General features: G+C 47.8%; 4 protein-coding genes across 7 annotated transcripts; 1 reads left to right on the top strand and 3 right to left on the bottom strand.

The window, feature by feature from the left end:
* Positions 1-105: 105 nt before the first annotated feature.
* LOC112901218 (putative magnesium transporter MRS2-D) lies at positions 106-2,241 on the bottom strand. Its single transcript, XM_025970077.1, has 6 exons — positions 1,769-2,241; positions 1,488-1,649; positions 1,262-1,390; positions 956-1,101; positions 695-848; positions 106-590 (listed from the first exon to the last, which is right to left on the bottom strand). The coding sequence occupies exons 1-6, from the start codon at positions 2,132-2,134 to the stop codon at positions 309-311; spliced, it is 1,239 nt and encodes a 412-aa protein (XP_025825862.1). The 5' UTR covers positions 2,135-2,241; the 3' UTR covers positions 106-308.
* A 1,706-nt stretch (positions 2,242-3,947) lies between these two features.
* On the bottom strand, positions 3,948-8,448 carry LOC112900051 (uncharacterized protein At4g26450-like). Of its 4 annotated transcripts, none has more exons than XM_025968773.1 (5): positions 8,342-8,448; positions 6,220-8,150; positions 4,995-5,175; positions 4,817-4,865; positions 3,948-4,115 (listed from the first exon to the last, which is right to left on the bottom strand). In XM_025968773.1, the coding sequence occupies exons 2-5, from the start codon at positions 8,097-8,099 to the stop codon at positions 4,063-4,065; spliced, it is 2,163 nt and encodes a 720-aa protein (XP_025824558.1). In that variant the 5' UTR covers positions 8,100-8,150; positions 8,342-8,448; the 3' UTR covers positions 3,948-4,062. The 4 variants fall into 4 exon arrangements, with proteins under 4 accessions (XP_025824558.1, XP_025824560.1, XP_025824561.1 ...); XM_025968775.1 differs by having other exon boundaries at positions 6,220-8,147; positions 8,342-8,446; XM_025968776.1 differs by lacking the exon at positions 8,342-8,448 and having other exon boundaries at positions 6,220-6,406; positions 6,491-8,322.
* A 1,558-nt stretch (positions 8,449-10,006) lies between these two features.
* LOC112899851 (thioredoxin M3, chloroplastic-like) lies at positions 10,007-11,756 on the top strand. The gene is made up of 2 exons (XM_025968488.1): positions 10,007-10,340; positions 11,208-11,756. The coding sequence occupies exons 1-2, from the start codon at positions 10,091-10,093 to the stop codon at positions 11,540-11,542; spliced, it is 585 nt and encodes a 194-aa protein (XP_025824273.1). The 5' UTR covers positions 10,007-10,090; the 3' UTR covers positions 11,543-11,756.
* Positions 11,757-14,669: 2,913 nt separating this feature from the next.
* On the bottom strand, positions 14,670-17,449 carry LOC112899850 (subtilisin-like protease SBT1.5). The gene has a single exon (XM_025968487.1). It carries the CDS (start codon positions 17,196-17,198, stop codon positions 14,883-14,885), a length of 2,316 nt encoding a protein of 771 aa, XP_025824272.1. The 5' UTR covers positions 17,199-17,449; the 3' UTR covers positions 14,670-14,882.
* Positions 17,450-22,497: the final 5,048 nt, after the last annotated feature.

The raw sequence follows: 22,497 nt of genomic DNA, 5'->3' as shown, positions 1-22,497 counted from the left end.
ATATTTTCATATAGGATTCAAAACCAATGAGATTTCTCTATTTTTCCTTTGTTCTAAATTTCAGATCGATGTAGCAGCGACGTTGCAAGATAACACGGTTCCCCGGGCCATGGAAGGAACCATGTTATTTTTTTGAAAAACAGGAACCATGTTATCTTCTGACGTTAAATAAGAAGTTTTCTCTAGCACGAGAGATGCGAACACAGCAGCTTATTCAAACACTGCAGCGCCTCTTTCCGCTCCCACCAGTCACCATCCCATATCACTCATTGCATTCTGCACGTCCAAGCCCGTTCCACACTCCGGTGTCACTGCAGTATGCCGCTCCTCCTGTAGCAGAGCAGCGCGACGAGGTAGACGGCGGCGGTGGCGCCGACGATGCCGCCGGTGACCTGCCAGAAGACGCCCTCGGTGGCGGCCGTGTAGAGCGGGATGGTGATGTTCATGCCGAAGACGCCCGTGACCGCGATGGCGCAGCTGACCACCAGCGTGCCCGTCGACAGCATGATCCCCATCTGCAGCAGCTGGTTCTGCTTGTCGTCCAGCATGATGTTGATGTAGTCCTCCGTGTCGTCCACGTACTCGCGCAGCTTCATCAGTTCGGAACCCATCGATCAGTTCGTCGCGATCGATGCATGGCAATAAGCTTTAGCAATTTCGTTCGTCAAAGGGAGCGATCGCGAGATGGGCGTACAGTGGAGAGCTTGTTCAGGGTGCCGTCGATCTGCACGAAGTAGGCCTCCAGCAGGATCTCCAGCTCGTCGATCTTGGGCGTGAAGACGGTGGCGGAGGTCCCGTTGCCATAGCCGCCCTCGGATGATCCTCCCTCTTCTTCGACCTCTCCGTCCCTGCATCACGCACGCATTGGCACATTGATGCTACCGCCTGTGTTCTGTCTGACACCGAGGCATCATCGTTCTAGCTTGGAATTCGTCAGCTTTATTTCGATCGGTACCTCTCTTCCTCGAACTCGCTCGGCTCGTTGTCAGCGTCGGGCCTCATCGAGTTGCCGTCGACGGCTTGGTAGGCGAGCTTCTCCGATAAGTGCATGGCGGCCATGTCCACGTCGTCGTCTAGCAAGTGTTCGAGTTCATCCCTGACCTGCCGATAGATGCGCGGCAATGGTGCATGATCATACAAGACATTTAAGAATTTGTCATACAGACTGTCTTCGAACGACATTGGAGATCATCTGCATGAGATTTTGACATTTTGTGCAGCTAGCAGCAAGAGAGACAGAGTGATCGAGCCACTTATTTACCTTCTGAACTCTCCCTGAAATCGCAACTAACCGGCTCTTTATCTGCCTCACGCGCTCGAGGTTGAGAGTGCTGACATTGGAGCTCAGCTCGTCCAAAGCCGGGTACGCCTCCTCCTCCAATGTGCAAGTCTGAAGAAACATAGAAGTTTTTGAAACAGAATGAAATGAACAGCAGAACAGTTGAGCGCTGCGATCTGGCCACTGACAGGGCGGCAGGCCGTTGTACCTCTTGGTCAAGTGACTTGCACGCGAACTCGAGGCACACCTCGAGCGCCCTGAACTCGAATGGCAGGACCTTGTCGCTTCCCAATGCTTGCCCGTCCTTGCCGTCGCCGCCCACTTCAGGTGTCGGCGGCAACGCACCGACGTTATCCGCCGCCCCGTCCTCCTTCCACCGTAAAAACCAAATTTTGTTTCAGCAAAGAGTCCAAGAGAAACGGCCAAGGAGGCCGGCGCGCGAGAGAGAAGAGACCGAGGATCGGAGGAGGGGCACGGCAGTAGAGAGACCTGCGGCGGCGGCGCGGGCGAGGCGGCCGGGGCGGGGGCGGGGGCGGCCATCAGGCGCGCGCGGAGCTCGCGGACGAGCGGCGCGACGGTGGGGTCCCGCGGCCCCGGGACGAGCACCTCGGTGGCGGTGATGACGGCGCGGACGCGCTCCAGGTTGACGACGACGGCGCGGTCGCGGCCCATGATGCTGGACGGGTAGGACAGCGCCGGGTCCAGCGCGCGGAGGTCGCGCGCGGGGAGCCCCGTCCGCCGCATCAGCTGGTGCTTGCCGACCGCCTCGACGCGCCACGCGCCCGCGCCGGACACCGCCGCCCACTCCCCCGCCGCCGCCCCCGCCCCCGCGTGCCTCCGGCGCGTCGACGCCATGGTTGCACGTGCGTATACGGCTCGGAGCTGCTGCGGCCGGATGCCGGATGGGGGAGAAGGCTCGCGCGCTCGTCCGGCTGGCGCGCGGTCTTGGTGTCCGCGGCTGCGGGCCTGCGGCTACTTGTGTAGTACGTATGCACGCGCGTGTCGCGTTGGTGGCGCCGCGGCACGAGCAAGGGAACACAAAAAGCTTCAAGCTGCGGCCTCCTGCGGAGACGGCCAGGGCGCCGCCCTGTGGGCCCTGCCGCCCTCGCGCCTCGCGATCTGCCCGCCGGTTTGGTCTCTCCGCGACTCCGCTGTTGCGTAGCCTAGCCGTTGGTCGATGCCGGGAACAAAAGGAAAAAATGCGTGGCTGGAGCAACTACTTCCGGAAGAGGTTGCTGCCGTAGCCTGCAGGCTGAGCTTGTTTTATCGGCAAGCCGTTAGGAACAGTAGCAGGGCAGTCGTGGATCATTAGTGTTCGTCCCTGCGAGCTGGCGACCGAGCCTAGCTTACTGGCTTGCTGCAACTGCGTCACTGCGTGTGCGTTTTGATTCGTCTGGGCTAAGGACCGCCCAATGTGGAGCACAGTGCTGCTACAGCCCGATAAAAGTAAAAAGTGAACGGATTGGTCTGGTGCTTTGTAGAAGAATCTGTCTAGCCGGCCGGGTTTGAGTGCACAGCTAACTGTTCTTTCTATTGGTGGGTATGTTGGTAGTCGAGGATGACGCGTGCGTGGTGACTCTGTTACCATCCCGATACGTATGCTGGATTCCGTCATGATCTCTTGAAAGTACTCGTACGGATACATAGGATGCGCCCGCATTTATTCATAGGATAGGATAAGTATCCATATATGTTGATTGACTATGTAAATTTGTGATGTAAATACGGGCCGCGGTTAAGTTCACTTGATGTCCTTGTCCAAAACGTCAACAACTCATATAGTTTAGTTTAGTTATTTGATTTAGTAAATTTCAAAGGACCGTTAACTAATTCCAGATTGAATATATAGGTTTTACTGTCAAGGTCTTGTAAATCTTTTCTGTTCCACGGGACCTCGGCGCCACACCTTGGCTTTAATCACTCATCGGTTACGGCCATCACCATTAGATAGGTCACAATAGCCTGTACTTGGTTTCTCTTCACAGACGACCCATATCGCTTCTTGTTTGATCAATAAGCACCGAACTTCCCATCTTGCATTGATTGCAGTAGTATGGTAAAGAGATTCAAGAATAAACCCCTGTTTAGCTATGGTCTGATTTCGGTAGACTAAGAACTTGGACACGAGACTTCGAAATTGATCCTTTTCCATCTGCACCTGGACAAAAAGGTATCGAGAGTGTCGACAACCTTGCATAAACTAGAACCAATAGTTTTGCTTATTTGAATTCGTGCTCCACTTCTCACTAAAAACCCTTTTTAAGCAAAGCAATGGCGTGTGCTAATGAGAGAAAAATGAGCCAGAGATTTTCCTATGGAAACATATAGTATATCTTAGAGTCGCATCTACTTTTCACCTATAATGTGAAAACATTTGAACTTTGAAGCAAATCATCAAATAGAATGGCACAAACATAAAGTCACCTTATATTTACATCACATGATGGCTCATCTATGCGAATGCCACACTATATAGTATATAGGCAGGATCGTTTCTAAAAGGATATAAATCAGTCGTAAGTCGCATGGTATATTTCGAGAGTTTACGTGTCCAATGTTTAAAACTTTATGCAATATTTAGAGAGTTTCCCTGTCCAACATTTAAAATTTTATGGATCTAAGCGAGAAACTGACAGTCTCTTCTGCATGCTGCTGCCGCACGGGCATATGGAATTATATGTGGTAGGCACAATCTGCTGCTTTATTTCTCTCTATGCAAGTGTTGTGTAACTCGTATTTATCTGTCAAAATCTGCGACAGTTTGAGCAACACGAGTTCATTCCTCAGAAGAACTTCTCGTAGTCTTGAGGTTGCTGGTCCCAAACCTCCATAAAACCTGAAATCAAAAGGAGTAAAATTCAACTAAGATCACGCAAGGATCTTAGGACAGGATGCATTCTAACATACTTTACTAAGAAACAGTTCCGGGCTTCCAGTGAACTAGACAGAAAAGGCGCTGGTGCTGATGATTTGTACACAAGTTTGAGTCACATTTCTGGGGAATGACAACCAGAAACGACTCAAATTATGAGAACATCATACATTAAATTACCCTTCTTAGATTTCCCGGTTGACATATACAGCACAGGAAGTTACACAGACTAGAGATGGCTATACTTTGTCAGTCTGCCCAAAAAATGATGGCAAAAGCTACCTACCAACTGCATTTCCATTGGAACTATCTATCTGCATTGGATTAAAAAAATATATATATGCTGCTAGACGTGAGAAATTTCAATATATCTATATTGCATGAATTTCTGGAAATTGGAAAATGTAACGACCACATATATGTCCTACTCGTGTCACCCTTGTTTTCTCATTTAGAAAATTAACAAATTAAAGCTTAGGCCTATCTCTTGTCTCCTTTTCAAGTTTTAAACAGCCAGGCAAAAAAACTGACAGAATGTCAGCAAAGCCACAAATGGAGGCATCATGCTATCGTGGCATACAAATATGCATTACACATCTACCAACAAAACGACAATATAAAGCGCACACCTGTAGAAAGACTAATTGAAGATGCAGAAAAGTTACCTATGTCGCTAAGAGAACTATATATTGGATCATCCATGACAGTTATGCCCTGCAGGAACAATAAAGAAAAAAGGATGTAAGTACTCCATTACAGATGACACAAATGAGGCAAGATCTGACTCTGAAATATATATTGCAAGTGTATATGTGATGGACTAAAAATAGCAGGAAACCTCACCTCTGAACCATTTAGGTCCATCCCAGCTTGAAGATCTGTTTGTATTGATTGGTAGCATGGCATATCAGCACCAAGGTAATCTGAAATCGCAAGACCATAACCATCTTGGATAACATGAAGGGCATCGGTGTCCGTGGACGGGTTCGTCATGTTCTCCACGCTAGAATACACCATCTCACCTCTGATTGACAGTAGATTGGATTAGTACACCAAAATGCATTATTTAAAGTATATGGTAAGATGCCACACGGGACAAATAAGCATATCCAGTAAGCAACAGTTAACTGGTGCATAGACTTAGGGGGTGTTTGGTTCCGGAGGGCTAAACTTTAGCCCTGTCACATCAAAGAGAATTTTATCATTTAGAAATATTAAATAAAGTCTAATTACAAAACTAATTGTAGAACCCCTAGGCTAATTCGCAAGACGAATCTAATGCAATATATTAATCCATGATTAGCGGATGTTACTTTAGCATCTCTGTAGCAAATGATAGATTAATTAGGCTCATTAAATTCGTCTCGCGAATTAGCACCCATCTGTGCAAAAAGTTATGTAAACAGATTTTCTTTAATACTCCTAAATAGCGAGATTCTCTTTGATGTGACAGGGCTAAACTTTAGCCCTTCCGAACCAAATGGGGCCTAACATGGCAGGAGATGACTGCTCCATGTTACCAGTGCACCATGCACAAATAACTGTGGCATGGGCCTATAATAATTAGATGAAAGACAGTGACCAGTCAGTCTTCAACACCGCTACGACATAGTTTCGATAATCAAAATGCATGCTAGCCAGAAATTTGTAACAAGTCCGATCAATGTTCTTAGGGGTAAAAATTGATTGCACTATAGCCCAAAGCCCATATGCTGCAGCAGCTATGAATGCGCTCCATGTTTTACTCTAGTAAACATAAATGAGAAATTGCATATCTCGCTGTTCACTATTTGACATAATGGCAATATTTCCAAGGAGTCAGCCATGAATCGAGTACTTGCACAACAGCAGTCGACCTTGTTTGCCAATAGCAACATATTTAGCAATAACTCATAGCTAACACTCATAATTGCCTGTAAAAAGATGGTCACTAAAGGTAACTAGTCCAAGTTTCCCAGAGGGCTCTCATTCCCTGTATTTCATAATATCAGAAATAATAACAAGACATTCCCTCTATGACTTGAAGTATCTTTTACCAGAAATGAAACAGCAGAGAAGAACAACTCACTTTGCTTTGGAAGTGTCACAAGCATCAGCTTCAACTGGTGGGTCATCTTGGATATCAATAACTTGAACAGCCTTATTTCCCAATAGAAATGTGTCAGTACTACTTGAATTGTCACCAAGAGTTGTTCCAAAGTCAACTTGCTGAGTATCTTGTTGCTCCACTGAACATCCTGCAGTGGAGCTTTGGCCTAAACGAGGATCAGCTCGCATGTTAGCAACCTCTGGACAACCAACCAGGTTCAGATCACATATTTTAAATGAGCTAGACTGACCGCGCTTTTCCTCTTCCATTGTGGCAGCAGCTTCTTCTTTGATATTAGGTAATAACTCCGAATCAACTGTTTTTCCTTTATCGGGTGGATCGATCAACACTTCATCCTGTGGTGGCGTATCTAAATTGTAAATTTGTATTCCTTTCTCAACTTGCAAACTGAAGCTATTCTGGTGAGAAGCAAATGAAGGAGACAGTTCAGTGGGCTCCTTATTATCCTTGACTGCGTAATGTTGAGGGATGTTCTTCTGTTCTTCCATCTCTTCAGTTTCACCTAGTGTTCCCTTTTCATTCAGTGTCAGCGATTCCGCCACATGATTACAGGAAGTGCTTTGTTCAGCATGTTCTTGTCTGACCACCTCATCTTTGCTGTCTTCCTGGATACTAGTCATGGAGTTGGAGTTAGCTTCTCCATCCATTGTCGTCTGGGACATTTCTTCAGTAGTAACCAGACTGACCTGTCCAGACACAGGAAATTCTCTTTGGGCTGGCCGTGTGTTCCTGTTTGCAAGCACTGACCGTGGTCTTGTTGGAACTCTTGCAAAACTACAATAGTTTAGCAAATTTCTAGGATCATTAGGTAAATTGTTCTCCATAATGGAGACCTCATCTGACGTCGTATCATCTTCAGCCTTCTCGTGTAAAGTCTTATCATCTTCAACCATCTCACTCAGAATGCCACTATCTTCAGGCCTCCCATCTGAGACTTTTTCACCTGAGGATACTGGCAAATGTTTTGTCTCAGCCTCTTGAAGAACACCAGAAGAATCATTGTTGTCATTACCCTCACAATTCAACGTTTGTTCCACTACCTCTGAATTAGACACCACACTGTCCTCCTGCATTTTATTTGCCTCATTCTCATCCTCCACCTCATGCAGAGCATCAGCTTTCTGCCAAACATTGCTGTTAGAACTAGCCTTAGGTCCAGTATCCTCCAGCTTCGACTCCCCCATTGCCTCCACCTTCGATGATGGCCCCTCCCCAGCCACCCCTGACACGCTACTCCCAACTTCATCAATCCCACCACAGCTTCGCCGCTCCCGTTTGAACCCAGGAGCCCCATCCTCATCGTCCTCATCATAACTCCGGGCATCCGAGTATCCCCTGCTCCTCCCCCTATCCCTCCCCGAATCCGAATACCTATTGTCAGCCCCAAACTTCCTCTTCCACCTTCCATTGTAGTTGCTGCTGTTGCTGCTACTGTAATCACCACCACGGTTCCGCCGCGAGCGGGCGTTACGAGTACCACACTCATCATCGACCTGCCGGCGGCCACTCCTGGCGTTGTAGTACGTCGGGGCTTCCGGCAGCGGAGGAGGCGGTGGCAGCTGGCCCCATCCTCCAGCATCGACTGCGCCGCCGCGCTGCTGCAGGGAGCCTGGCGGGAGCACGCCCTTCGCCACCAGGTACTCGGCGGCGAGGCGGCCGGCCTCCAAGAGCACCTCATACTTGTTCAGCGGAGGAGGAGGAGGCAGCGCGGCAGCCGGGAGTGGTGGCGGCGGCGGCGGTGGTGGGTAGAACTGCTTCGGGCCGCGGCCGTAGTTGCCGCCGCCGCCGCGCGCGAACGGCGGCATGCGGCTGCGGCTGCCGCCGTGCTGGTACTGCATCCGCGGGGGGTGGAGCTCGGATCGCGGCGCCGGCAAGCTCACGCCCTGCTGCTGCGCCCAATCCATTCCGCAGGGGGGGGGGGAAGAATCAGATGCAACGAGAGAAAATCGAGTGAATGAAAATTGGAGACGGGAAATGGATGGTAACGAAACAAATAAGAGGCCGTGAGGATTCTGGCGCGCGGATCGAACCCTAGGCCCGGGGAGGGGGGGGGGGGAGGGGGCGGGCGGCGAAGACTCACGGGGTGACCGTGCGCGGTGGGGGCGGCTAAGGCGCCGGCGGCGACGATCGGAGCCGCGCAAACGGAGTCAGGATGGTGTTCCTCGATTGTAAATTTCGTTGTCCTGTTTCCTTTTCACTGGTGGAGAGGCACGTGCCACGAGAACACGTGTTAAAGAAAAATATATTTAAAAATAATTTGATTACACCAAATAACTACTAAAAAATTAACATTCTTTATAGATACTGTAGCAATCCACTCTGATCTAAATTAAATGAACTCAGTATGAATATTTTTTAATTTTTATTCACGTCACCCTGATGCAGACCTACCACCGCATTGACTCTCTGCTACAAAATTATACCTCAAAATACAACACACTTTATTGCATAGAGGTTGCTGCCATAATTAAAAACACACTTAAAACATCCATGATGTTGATAGATATTAAATGATGAGTCATACCTTCAAATAAATTTGACATAAAATTGGATAAGTGGATTCTATCTAGAAAGAAATTGTATTCAATTGCGTAATGGAAAGAAGACCGTACAGAAATTTTATTTGCTTACCGGTATGAGAAGACCGGAGAAGATAAGGACTGCAAGAGCAAGGCTATGTGTCCCAACCTCCACTGCTGTTTGTGTCTGACCATAATCACTCATTCTATTAGGTTGAAAGATTCAGATATCCATAACAAAATAATATCATCTTAAATTAAATTTCTTGTTTCTATTCTCTTTTGATAAAAAAATGGAGGAAATTTTGAGAGTGACTTGTCAAAGATGCTAGCTAGATGTTTCGCACTCCCTCCGTTCCAAACCTCCGTTCCAAACATAGATTATTTTATCTTTCGCTAAATTTATAGTGTTGGCTAGAGTCTAGACATATTTAATTTGCAGTGTTTACTATGAATCTAGATATGTTCTGGATCCACTGTCTAGAAGATATAATTTAAGCGAGAATATATTTCCCACAATTTTAAGTTTATTTTTAGTTTAATTATATTCTGACGTCCAAAATATTTTTGTTTTAGGGTCTGTTTGTTTGGGCTTATAGATTATACTATCCAGCTTATTTGGTAGCTTATATAATCTAGCTTATTTTTTCTCGATTAAATAAGCTGAGTCTTGCTGTTTGTTTGCGTAGCTTATTTGGGCCCAGCTTATTTGTCCTAGACGTGTAAAGACAACAATGCCCTTAGGTACTAGACTTATTCATTTGCTTACTATTTTCACAACATTAGCAGTTTTAAATCACCACCACGCGTGGGGAGGGGAGGAGGGAGCGAGCCAGAGAGAGGGGCGCGTGGGGAGCCAGCAGGGAGAGGGGCGCGTGGGGAGGGGAGGAGGGAGTGGGCTGGTGGGATCCAATGGCAATTGCGGGTAATTTGCTCCTCTTTGCCATGGGTAGTGGGTCTTTTGGTAGAAATAAGTTGAAATAAGCTCCACTTGACTAGCTTATGAGATTATGGTATTTTTGACTCTAGATTATATAATCTGAGCAAATAAGCTGCCTGTTTGTTTCCTTTATAAATTATTTAAGTTGGTTTGTATAATTTACAGCTTATTTAAGCTCAAACAAACAGGCCCTTAGTGAGACGCAAGAGAAATGGGAAGGGTGAAGGGTCCGTTGGGCGTTCGCACGTTTTCGCCGTGAGTCGTCAACCGTCGCTGTCTTGAGGCAGGATCGGCCGTGTGCGGCTGTGTCGTGAATTTCTACCAACCGCATTTCTCCGCCACGGCTCGAGCTCGACTCGCGAAATCACACATGGCCGCCGCCGCAGCTTCCTGCCCCGCGCCGCCGCGCCGGCTTTGCTCCGCCATGGCGCTGCTGCCGGCGCCCTCCCCCGCCGCGTCCTGCCGCCGGAGGGCGGTCGGCTACGGCTCCTCCTCCGCCCGGCGGTGGCCGTGCCGCCGCTGGGCGCACCGGCCGGAGTCCGCGGCGTCCCGGATCCGGCGCCCACCGCCGTCACGGCGCGCGGCGGCGGTGAGGGTGAGCTGCGCTTACTCCCCCGGCGGTAAGGACCTAGCTGATTGAATCCCCGTTCTTTACTTCTGTGAGGCGTGAAGCTTTATTTACCATGCTCTCTTACTGCTCGCTAACCACCTGTCAGACGGAATGTGCCAAACTGCAAATAGCCTGCTTCAAGTTTCTATTGCAGTTGCCGCTTGCCATTGCTTTGTTAGCTTACTTGCTTATGGATGTTCTGTGCTCCGACGGTTCGTCCTAAATGCTGTGGTGAAACGCAGCCTGCTGAAGCTAACCCCATGGAATGAGGCAGACTGGCAGATACAGAAGAATTAGGCCAGTGCAATTGATCCTTTGAGTTGAAGCTGTGATTGGCTGAGAATGATGGACTGTTAACCGCCGATACATGTTGAGATTAGCTTATGTCTAGCAATCCGCCCCAACCCCCACCCCCTAATAATATAGTAAACAATTCTAGCAATAAAAATTGAACTTGCCTGGAACCGTGTTGAGATATTCTGATAGCTGTTGCTGTTCCCATGCAATGAAAATTTCACGAGTAAATGGATTTTGTTATCTATGTGTGACATATTTTTGAGCTACATCCATCATATTTATGATAGTTTGGTGTCTGCTACTGTTCCTACAGTTTGTATTATTGAGTAGATCTCATGCATCATTTTATTCATCTCCTTTGTGTGATAGGGAACACAACAACTTAGGTCATCTTTTGTGGTCCACCCAAGTAAAGACTCTCAGATGCCCTATACAGTTTTTTACCTTTTCAAATTTCCTGTTACATGAGCAGAACAACTGCTTTATGTTCGAACAAATGTATTTTCAGAATTTTCTCAGTGAAGATTGTCTAGAAATATATGAAAAATGTCTAATGACAATATTCTGTCTGTTTCTGCAGCTGAAAGAATTACTGCATGCTCTTGGAACGAATATGTGATCTGCAGTGATGTACCTGTCCTTATTGAGTTTTGGGCCTCCTGGTGTGGACCTTGCAGGATGGTCACACAAATTGTCGATGAGATAGCACAAGAGTATGCTGGGAGAATAAAATGCTATAAGCTTGACACTGATGATTACCCGCAGGTTGCTACTGCTTACGGTATCGAGAGAATTCCAACTGTTTTACTCTTCAAGGATGGAGAGAAAATACATAGTATTACAGGGACACTGCCAAAGGCTGTTTATGTGAAAGCCATTGAGAAATCTATTTCAGACAATGATATATTTGATTAGTATTCTTTGGTCCATATTAATGAATCTGTGTACCTTGTCTTGCTACCAGATAGTGCAGAGTTTACAACATGAGCATCTTACCTAGAAGTATGAGACTGTGGGTTATCCTTTTGCTATGCAATAACAAGTGTAAATATAATGTGTTACAGGGCTGCATATTTGAGGCCCTCAGCAATATCTTATTAAGTGAAGTCAAAGCAGATTTTCCTCATTTTCTTGTGGTATCTATCATCTACTTTTATCTGTTTCATCCTTCATGCTTTCCATCGATAGTACAAATCTTGCAGCAACTTGGTTTTCACAATCCTTATTTCCACAAAACTTAAAACCTCTTATCACACCTATATACTCTACAGCAGCTAACCAGTTGAGTTTTTATTCTCAAAAGGAGCGCCACCACTATGTGACTATGTGAGTACTAGTTTTGCTACTTATTTACACCAATACCAAGCTAATTTTCTCAGCTATCTCTTCAAGGTATGTTCCACTAACCTAACCTTTTGGCTACCGTCTTCGTTCTGTTCAATGTTGGATATGTATAGAATCAACTGGCAAAACTGTAGTTCTTACTTGTTAGGCAGGAGATATTTTTCTATTCCCTTCTAGGTTATCACACCTATATGTAACATATATTAAGGAACCATAACAGTATTATGGAAACAAACTTACCTGTTGCAAGAACATAACTGGAATCCTGAGGGATAATTTATTTTGTTCAAAACATATGTATATATCTTCTGCTTGTGCTAAGGTCATTTTTTTGAGAATATGTGGTATATACCCGTCGCTCCCTCGCTCTTTTGAACTGAGCCGACAGGAGCTCTGAACACTGTTTTGTTAACCCCAGTTAGAATGCCCATGTAAATATTTTGATTGGATGTAGATTACATAATGTTTCCCAAGATCCCATTGAGTATTGCAGAATTGTTTGCTCTTCTCAAGAATGATCAGGAGAGATAGCCTATATCAAGATTGGGTATCTGCAGAGTTAGTGTGGGATATCTTTGTCATTACTGCCCCCAGAAAGATTTGTTGAGGCACAAACATAACTACTCTAGTCAAGAAACATGGATCAGGTGCATAATTTATATTTAATAAAGTTTACATGAAGTGTTAACATGGCACAGCTATTACGTAAACACTGCAGAATTGTGCCTACTCTACTTTGAGTGCTGTTGATCTTGTTACTGGCCTTATTGACCAAATGTGCTATTATCATTACTTTGACCAAACATGTTGCATGGCAGACTGGATAGTTACTGCCCCATACTTGCATGCATCTCATGTGGCAAAGCGAGTTTGTATGGTTATGTGGTGATGATAGATGAGTGTGTACTGGATGATCAGCTTGGTGTCACTTATCTCCATGCATTCTTGTTCAGCACTCAATTCCCTAAGCAGAAGCCCATGACTCATGGTGTTCATTTCAGCCCCAAGTCAACATGATGAAATGGACATTGATCTTTGGTGCACTTGTTGCTGGCTTCCATTATATAGTTCTTGGTGTGTCCATCATTTAAGAGCCATATATACAGCCTTAGTATGAGGAAATCACTTAGTTCCTGGAGTACTTGCACACCATCTGCCACAACGACTAGTTGACCACTTGATGGCTGCTACTAGAATTTATCAGCTTCTGTCATGGCATCATAAGAAAATTATTGGACGACTTATATACAATGTTGGTGATAGATGTCAATTGGTACACAATTTGGTCCGGGACATTTATGATGGTGTACCCTGGGGAGGCACACCAGCTGAACATGTCACATATCACCTTTACCGTGGGTATAAGACATCCTGTGGTTATCAGACTGTTGGAGACCTGAGATCCTGATAAACATTGGACACTCAAGTGGATGCTGCCAGTCATTATCTGATCCATTGCAGTAACCATGAAAGTAATTCTGGACTGCTGATGGAAAAGGAAATGCTGAGAATATAATTAGTGCAAGACTGTACTTTTTATGGTGGTAATGAACAGCTGAAACAGCCCACCGTAATGCAGGATGAGTTGTTGAAACCATGGAATGCGTGATTGATGACCATCGTAGTCCCTGGGTGCATTGTCATTGCCATCATCAGATGTACTGCTATTGGTGTTTATGTCTCAAAAACTTCCTGAGCCTTTGGGTGCTTAGTGAGGCATTACCTGCTAGTATCATCTCAGAATTGTGCTGGCCCTTCTGCCTTGCCATTACAAGAGATACACCTGTGTTACACAGGGGTACAGGGCACTGGACCTCTGAAGCCGCACAGCTAGCAGTCAGGCCACTCAATAGCTCATCTATGCTTTGATTGGGCAATAGTTTTTCATCATGTACATCTCCCGTGCTAACATGGTCAACAAGAGCATGGAGAAGTATCTAACTGTGGGTGGCAAAGGACTCTGATGTGATATGGATTATCAATTGCAGGTCTTGTTCTGCTGACAATGACTTTGATCCTAAGGTAGAAGTTGCGAATGAGTAGGATTATGGACTAGTTGTACGAATGGTGTCCAAGGACTGCAGACCTGCAGTGATGTGGTAGCAGCAACCAGCAAGATGGCCATGAGTTTTCAAGATTGTTGTGCTGTGTAGCAAATTGTCTCAGTGGAGCCAAGTACACAATAGTGTTGGATACTTTGGAGATCAAATGCCTTTGTGTTTAATAGTATCCACTATCCAATTAGATTTATCGTTGATAGTGTCAATAGTAGCCCCACTTAGCAGTTCAGTCGACTGTGGAGATACCGGGTTTTTCTTCTTGCTCAACTTTGGGGAACTATTTTCTCACAACAATGATATGATTAGAGCTTGGAAGTTGCCTTTGCTTTATCTTGTATCTAATCTTTCACTGCCCATTGGTACGAATAGTCGAAGTGAAGGCGGAGATGTACCTGCCTCCAACTCATTGTATGAAACTTATTAACATGTATTGCCGCGTCTTGACTGTATGGTTTTGTAGTTTATGGGTAGTAAATTGATGTTCATGGTGTTCTTGATGATGAAGAGCAGAACACCCATCTGATTCTGAGGTTCCAAAGATGTGGTGCGGTGCCTTCTCAATTTTAACCATTCTTCATTTGTGTTCTTTTGAAGCAATCCAAGATATGGATGCAGTTCATTTGCAGCAGAGTCTGATATGGCTGGAAAAGAAAACAACTGAGAAATCTATAATTTGATTATCAGATATAAATACACTTGCCAACTGTAGCAATTTAGTATCTGGTGAGGCTTTTCCCCCTTTCTTCAGCCTATATTTTTTTCTGTTCTTGATCAGGATTAATTATAAATATAGTATATTTTCTACGATCATGCTTTTTTATTTTTGCTCCTGTTACGCTAGCATGTCTTCCTCACTGGGCAAATGCTGAGACTATAGGGCTCCTGACAACATGCTTGCCTCCAACTTCATTCCAGCTCAAGAACCCATAGTTCCCAATGAAGCTGTAGTCATCTGAGCTTCTTTTCACCTGGCTGACCTGCACCGTGACTGTGAACGGTAGCTTGCTCCCTTTGCCGCCGAAGGACAGCGCCGTCGGTGACACCGTCACCTTCATCCCCGCCGGCGCCGTCACCGACGCGCTGTACTTCGCCGGCGAGGCCGCGACGTTGGTCAGTACCCTCTTGAACGTCCGGGTGGCCGAGTTGGTCCTGTTGAGGATGACCATGAAGGACGGGTAGTTGAGGTCGAGGTTTGCTCCGGCGCAGCTGGGGTTTCGCCGGCCGGTGACGGTCGAAATCTGACGGCTGCTGTAGCGGAGGCCGCACAGGAAGTTGACGTAGTCGTCGGCCGCCACGTCGTACACGAGGCCGGGGTCCGTGGCGTCGTTGGGGCTGACGTGGCCGCTCCCAAAGTCCAGCGGCGTTCCCGGTGACCCGTTCGGCATGCTGACGATGACGTTGTTGGCGTTGTCCTTAACGTAGGCCGTCGTCATCATGGCCGACCGGATGGCCGCCGGGCTCCAGTCCGGGTGCGCCGACCGCAGCAGGGCGACCACGCCGGCGACGTGCGGCGACGACATGGACGTGCCGGAGACGAGCGCGTACTTGGTGAAGAGCTTCTGCTTGCCGATCTCCATGATCTCTTTGTTGGGCACCCACGCCGCGAGGATGTCCACCCCCGGCGCGACCACGTCCGGCTTCAGGATCGTCGGGCTGATCTGGCCCGGCCCGCGGGCGGAGAAGTAGGACACGGTCGGCGCCGGCTTGACGCTGATCGCCGTGCCGCCGAACCGGAGGCTCGCCATGGGCGCTTTCCTGCCTGACGCTGCCGTCACGTACTTGGCGATGGCCGCGCCGTCCGACATGGTCACCAGCACCACCGGCATGGTGTAGTCCGCCGGCTGGAGGAACTCCTTCATGTCGCTCGCGATGATGGCGCCGCGGCCGCCGTTGCTCTGCACCTCGTCCATCTGCTGCCCGATGCTCACGCCGCCGGCGGCGGTGCAGAGGACGAACTTGCCACGCACGTCCTTGCTACTGAGGCTGGAGTACTCACACCTTTGCTTGCTCCTGTTTCCGTGGCCGTAGTAGAGGTTGCCGCCGACGACCGGCGTGCTCTGGGGGTACACCGACTTGCCATGGATGGTCGCACCGCTGCCGAGCGTGACGGTGGCGGTGAAGTCCCGGTCGATGCTCGCGGCGCCGACGGTGGTGATCCACGGCGCGCCGTTCATGATGGTGTACCCGTCGGAGCCGTCGTTCCCGGCCGAGCACGTCACGAAGACGCCCTTCTGCATGGCGGCGAAGGCTCCGATGGCTATCACATTGGTGTCGTAGGACGTCTCCGGGAAGCCCAGGGACAGCGACATCACGTCGACGCCGTCAGCGATGGCCCGGTCCATGGCGGCCAGCACGTCCGTGGACGCGGACTCCAGCGTGTCGGCCGAGAACACGGCCTTGTACATGGCCACCCTGGCCATCGGTGCGATGCCGGTGGCCGTGCCGTTGGCGTAGCCGAAGTAGCTGGAGCCCCTGACGGCGGCGCCGGCGGCCGTGGACGACGTGTGCGAGCCGTGGCCGTAGTAGTCCCGCGGCGAGTCGTAGTCGTCGGGCGAGATGGTGAGGCCGCTCTGCTTGAGGCCCTTGCTGAAGGAGCGCGCCCCGATGAGCTTCCGGTTGCACATGGAGGGCTTGAACGCCTGGCCGGCCTCGCACGCGCCCTTCCACCTCGCCGGCACGGGCTTCTGGATGCCCGCGTCGCTGAAGCTCTCGCTCTCCGGCCAGACGCCCGTGTCGACGATCCCGACGATCACGTCGTCGCCGTACTTGGACGCCGGCCAGATGCCCGCGCCGGCGCTCAGCCCGAGGAACTCCGGCGTGCGCGTGGTGTGGAGGCGGCCGTACGTCTCCGGGAACGCAGCTACGTGCCCCTCCACCCCCTGGAGCTCCTCCAGCTGCCGCGCGGAGAGCGCGGCGCTGAACCCGTGCATGACGTGGGTGTACGTGTACAGGTGCACCGGCGCGCCCTCCGTCGCCGCCGTCGCGGACGCCAGCGACGACAGCACCGAGAGGTACCACCCCTCGTGCTCCACGAACGGCGCCGGCATCTTCTCCACGTCCATGTGGACGATGTACGACCTCCGTTCGCCGCCGCCCGCCGCCGCGGCGGCGCACGCCAGCAGCAGCAAGGGGCTGATCGCCCCGAGCAGCACGCCCCGAAACACCATCGCGTCAGAAGCGGGCAGCTAGCAGCCGCCGAGTGACTTCAAGCGAGTAGATGAACTGAGCTGAGCTGAGACACTTGAGCTCAGAGCTGCCGCTTCTTATGCATCCGCGGCGGAGGTGGCGAGCTGAGCTGAGTGAGAGTGAGTGAGTGGACGCCACGACTGGAGAGCACTCGCGCCCGCGGTCGCGTCGTCGCCGGCGCGGTGGTGCCACCCTACCCGATGCATTATATACATAATGGGTTCCATGGCGGCTTTGCCATCCATTTGACTAACCAACTGTCAGTCTGTCAGACAACAGAAAAGAACCCCAAGAAGAATCTTGGCAAGATCACCAAAGCAAGCTCAGCCTCCTGCGATTACCGGCGACGGGTGGCCTGCATGTTCGTCGACGTTGCAATCATTGCACAGTGCCATTAGCTTGGCACGAAAGCATGCATCATCGGCGTTAGTTCGGTGCGCGTCCTTGTCACCGGGCTTGCTTTCCTCCCACGACAACGGGCTCTCATTCGCTTCTGCACGAGCTGATTTGATTACCGTCCTATAATCCCCCTGCCTTTACAGGGCTAATCCCATGACACCTTGTTTACTCGTCATTCAGTTCGTTAAGCAGTGGTTTCAGGTCACTTGGCAGTAGTGCTGTAAACATGGAAAAACTAAGAGGGGAAAGGGGAGCATGATTTGGAGATGGATTTGTTATCTTATCCCTGATGGATGTCGATATGGTCGAATGGAAATGAAGCTGATGCAGAACAGCAGGGCAGGGAAACAAAAGCACACTAGTGCAGTGCAGGGTTGTGTTTGCGCCTTTGTGGGTGCTGCCTGCACTCAGGCTGCCATTCCATCCTGACTTCCCAGGGACGGGTCGTCGCGTGCGTGCTGCCCAGCTGCCTCCCCCGTTCATGCGCTCCAATCCTTTTCGGGCCGTGTGCTCAACGGCCGGCCGCCGCCTTAGGTGGCGGCGCAGAGCCCTCCGGTTGACCGGATCACTGGAAGCCTGAGGCGGAGAGTGAATCGAAGCACTGTCACTGAGAGTGACTGAAACCGCTGAGGGTGGAGGAGCGCGGCACGGTTGCGTTCTTCATTCAATCCTAAGCTCTCGCGTAACGGGTTCTAATTCCCGGGGTCGCGTTGCCCATTCAATTCCTTTTTTAGCGTACCAGACTCTGATTCCTGAATCCTGACGGTGATGGCAGCAAAATAACCTGACATCCATCCCTGTCAGTTTGCAGTTCGACACCGAGCAGATCGTCAGGTTCTCAGTGGGAAGCTGTGGATGCGGTGCTGCATCGTCGATCTTGCTTGCTGCGAGGTTCAGATCAGCTAGTATTATATCGACTGAAACTCTGAGGAATGGGCAAATTTTCAGGCGGAACAGTGCAGCACAGTTGCATGATGCCTATTCAGTTCTGAGTTTTTTTCGCGTAACGGATTCTAATTCCTGACGACGACGGCGCCTGAAAGCGATCTGAACTCCCTGTCAGGCTGCAGTCCGGCGTCGCACGAATCATCAGGTTTCCAGGGAGCGATCAGTGGACGCGGTGCGGCATCGTCGGACTTGCTTGTTGCGAGCTCCAAACCGAGCATTATACTATCCGAAACACTTGAGGCTTCGAGTACTCCACCTGCCATGGCACTGTTCCACCATACAGTCCAGTTGAGTACTCCATCTGAATGAAAGCCTCAAAGACCCCATTATTCCAGTCCAAAAAAGCTTTGCTTCTTGCAAACTCATTGCGCAGGTATGGCGCATCACGCTCGTGATTTCCAACTCCATGAGTGCAGCAGCTGGGCAGAAGTTACAAGGCAAAAAGTATGGGATTCGTACCGTGTTGTATAATAATGGCAGTGGTTGCAGAGGCTTGCAGGGTGGCCATTGTCCTGGCAAAGCCTTTCTTTTCAACGGCGATTACTGATGATTGGTGTGATTATGAAGCGAGAGGCCGGCAGCATGATGCAAAGGTGACCGGCGATGATGCTGCTTTGCTGAGGTCGATTACTCTTGAAGCGGTTGGTGTGGCAGGCGCGCGGCTTTTGCTTGTTGCGGAGACAAGGATACCGAGGAGGAAAAAGGAGGGGTGATACCGTGAAAGATCACTTTGTTTCAAGGCCTTATTAAAGCTGAGCAAATATGTGATCAAACTATATGCTTGATGTGTATGTGCTCTACAGAAAGTTTGATGTTTAAGTGTCCTAAAACAAAGTTTGATGCGTCAATGAGTCGCCTTCCAGCTCTCAGGTTGTATGGTCCTGGACAAACAAGACCTTAAATAAAGCTATTAGAAAAAAAAAACAAAGAGAGAGCACAGGGGAAGGAGGTGATAGACTTGGCCCAAGCTTCTTGTCTCTCCCGCGTTTGGGCCCATCTTAACTAACAGAACTACCGAACTTTACCACCTTTTAAAGAAGAAATTTTATTCCAGCCTCTGAATCATGCACAATGCATGTACACAGACACAATCACTCATTATTATCTTACTATTACTAATTAATTAAAGATTTCTTTTAAAGCCTTCACATGAAGCCACTTAGGATCCTAAATGGACACTCTTGAAAAAAATAGAGAAATCCTAGAAATTCTCATAAAAAATAAAAACAACGGGCAATCTATCCGATAACTCTAATCATAATAGGCCAGGATCTGTTATTTTTCTAATAAATTACCCACATATGCCATTATAAAAATAGGCTAAAGTAATCTCCTAAATATGTATCTAAATTACCCATATCTGCCATTATAAAAATAATCTAAAGTAACCCCCTAATCTTCATGCAAATTACCCACATATGCCATTATAAAAATAATATCAAATAACCCCCTAAGTTTGTATATAAATTATCTAAATATGTTATTATTAAAGTTAAAGTAACTTCTAAATCTAAATCTAAGTTATATAAGTATAACAAAATTTTAAAGTGCACCGATGAGTTACTGTATCTATCATTATTAATATATTATTTATGTTATTGCTTATATAAAAATACTACCCATGGTACGTGTCATGTATATATGGGGAAGATATAAGGTTATCAATTTTTATGTTGTTCACATAGCTTAAACATATGATTCAATTAAATACATATCAAATACATATTATAATTAGATAATGATGAGTATGTATCTTTAGAGTATTGCATATTAGAATATTTAATAGATGAAAGAGGGCATGGGATATATTATTATAATTATTAGCTATAAGTCTTATTTTTATATTGACTTTAATTAGTCCGTGCGGGAGCACGGGTTGATAGGCTAGTAGTCTTAACTAGTGGATTAAATAGAAATGCTACCAAACAGCGGTGTGCCAACAAAAAGGGCAAAATTTCTTTTCCAAATTAAGCAGGAAAAGGATCACTAAGCACAGTTCCTATTAATAACCATCCATCCGTGCTTTGCAAAGATTTTTATAACCGTCGTATATAAGGTATGATATATATGCTGTCAATGCTTATGCCCAATCCTTTTCAACCCTGATGTAAGTTTGTTGCAGTCATTTTCCAGACAGTAGTGAGAAAGAGCCCACAACGTGATAGTTGCAGCGTAGCACCCAGTGATCTGATTTTAACTTCCCATGAGAGCAAATTTCTAATTAGGTTATAAAACAACCATTCGCAACCCTCACCACTTTCAGAGATGTACATGTGTCCTGCAGGCACATCCTGGGCAGCGTAGAGGGAGCCTTCGGGATCCTTTTCTCGGTCCTGCAGCGAGAAAATTCTTCTATTGCTAATGCGTTGGGTGAGGGTTTCTCTTAGGCCAATCTTAACAAACAGACTACCAAACTTTACCATCTTTTAAAGAAGAAATTTTATTCCAGCCTCTGAATCATGCGTTGCCGGTGCCGGGCATGTCGCGACCAAATAGAAAACTCCCATGCTGCCTTTAAAAGAAAGTGAATAAAATCATTATCATTCCCCAGGGAAAGGAGGAACACAGAGACGCACATAAGTTACATTTTGTAGAGGAATGTTTTTGCTCATATTACGGATTACTGGTAAACAAAAATGTTAGGTGGATAAATTTAAAAAGTGATTAAGAAAAATCACTTGATATTGTCATTAAAGAAAAATAGAAGCACTATATCTAAAGAGCAAAATAGACACTCTGCAACTGAAAAAAAAAAGGAAAAATAGGAGGACAAACCAGCTGCACTGTTGTCTAACTTGACCATTTGTTTTTAAATTAAGCAAAAGTTGTTAGGGATCGTAGAAGTACTCCTTGTCGAGCAAAGACAGAAGAAAACATCAGGTGATGTGCTGTGTCTGCTCGAGTTTCCATGGCGTGTTTGCCATCACATTCAGCAGCCATCACTCGTTATCGGCCGGACGCACGCCCTCCGTTGTTGTTCGTAGCACTAGTCTGTTCATGCTACTCCACTTTGCATGTTTAGGTTGCAACAATATTATGACTATGAAATCGGTAGAATCAATGGAAAGCCGAGCTGCGTGCAGTAAAATCTGAAGAGAGTGGATTGTGGATAGTAAGGTGAATCGGGGTGCGTCTCTGATCAATCGCTCCCCTCTAAACATTAGTTTAATGCGCCGTCAGAGTTTAAAACTACTCGCATTAGTTAACGGATCCGCGGCTTCAGCTGGGACGCGGTCAGGATAATACACTGGCGCATCTAGAGCAGTGCTCCATCAGTGGTTCAGTTTGTTTATGCCATGCCTTGGCAAAAAAAAAGCCTGAGTTCGATATCTAGATATCACTTGAATGATGATGCTATGTGGAAGAAAATTGTAGACTTCAAATATAGAACCAACAGCCCTAACCTGTTCTTCCAGAGGTGGGAGCTTCTCCTTTTTGGAAAGGAGTGCTCTGGGCCAAACAAGCAGCACAGATGGGTTACTCCTGGCAGGTGAAAGATGGGAAATCTGTCAGATTCTGGGAGGACAAATGGTTTGGTAACTCCAGCCTTGCCATCCAGTACTGGCCATTGTATGTGATTGTGAATGAGAAAGGTAAAACAGTGGCTGAGGCGTGGGATGGTAGTTCTCTGAAATTCACATTCAGAAGGAACGTCTCCCCTCAGCTAATGGAGATGTGGCTTGAGCTACTAGGTATTGCAGAATCCATCAATTTCTCTGAGGAACCTGATGCCGTTGTGTGGAGGTTTACCTCCAATGGCAGGTACTCAGTGCAGTCGTTATATGCGATAGTGAACTTCAGGGGGGTTACCCCTGTCTATTCTCCTGCAATCTGGGATCTCTGCATCCCACCCAGGGTCCAGGTGTTCCTCTGGTTGCTAAGCAACAATAAGTTGCTGACAAGAGATAATTTAGAGAAGAGAAGAAAAACTGG

This window comes from Panicum hallii, chromosome 7 (genome assembly GCF_002211085.1).
Source record: "Panicum hallii strain FIL2 chromosome 7, PHallii_v3.1, whole genome shotgun sequence".
Classification (NCBI taxonomy): domain Eukaryota; kingdom Viridiplantae; phylum Streptophyta; class Magnoliopsida; order Poales; family Poaceae; genus Panicum; species Panicum hallii.
Note: the sequence above shows the minus strand (reverse complement) of the source record. Positions and strands in the feature narration are given on the sequence as shown.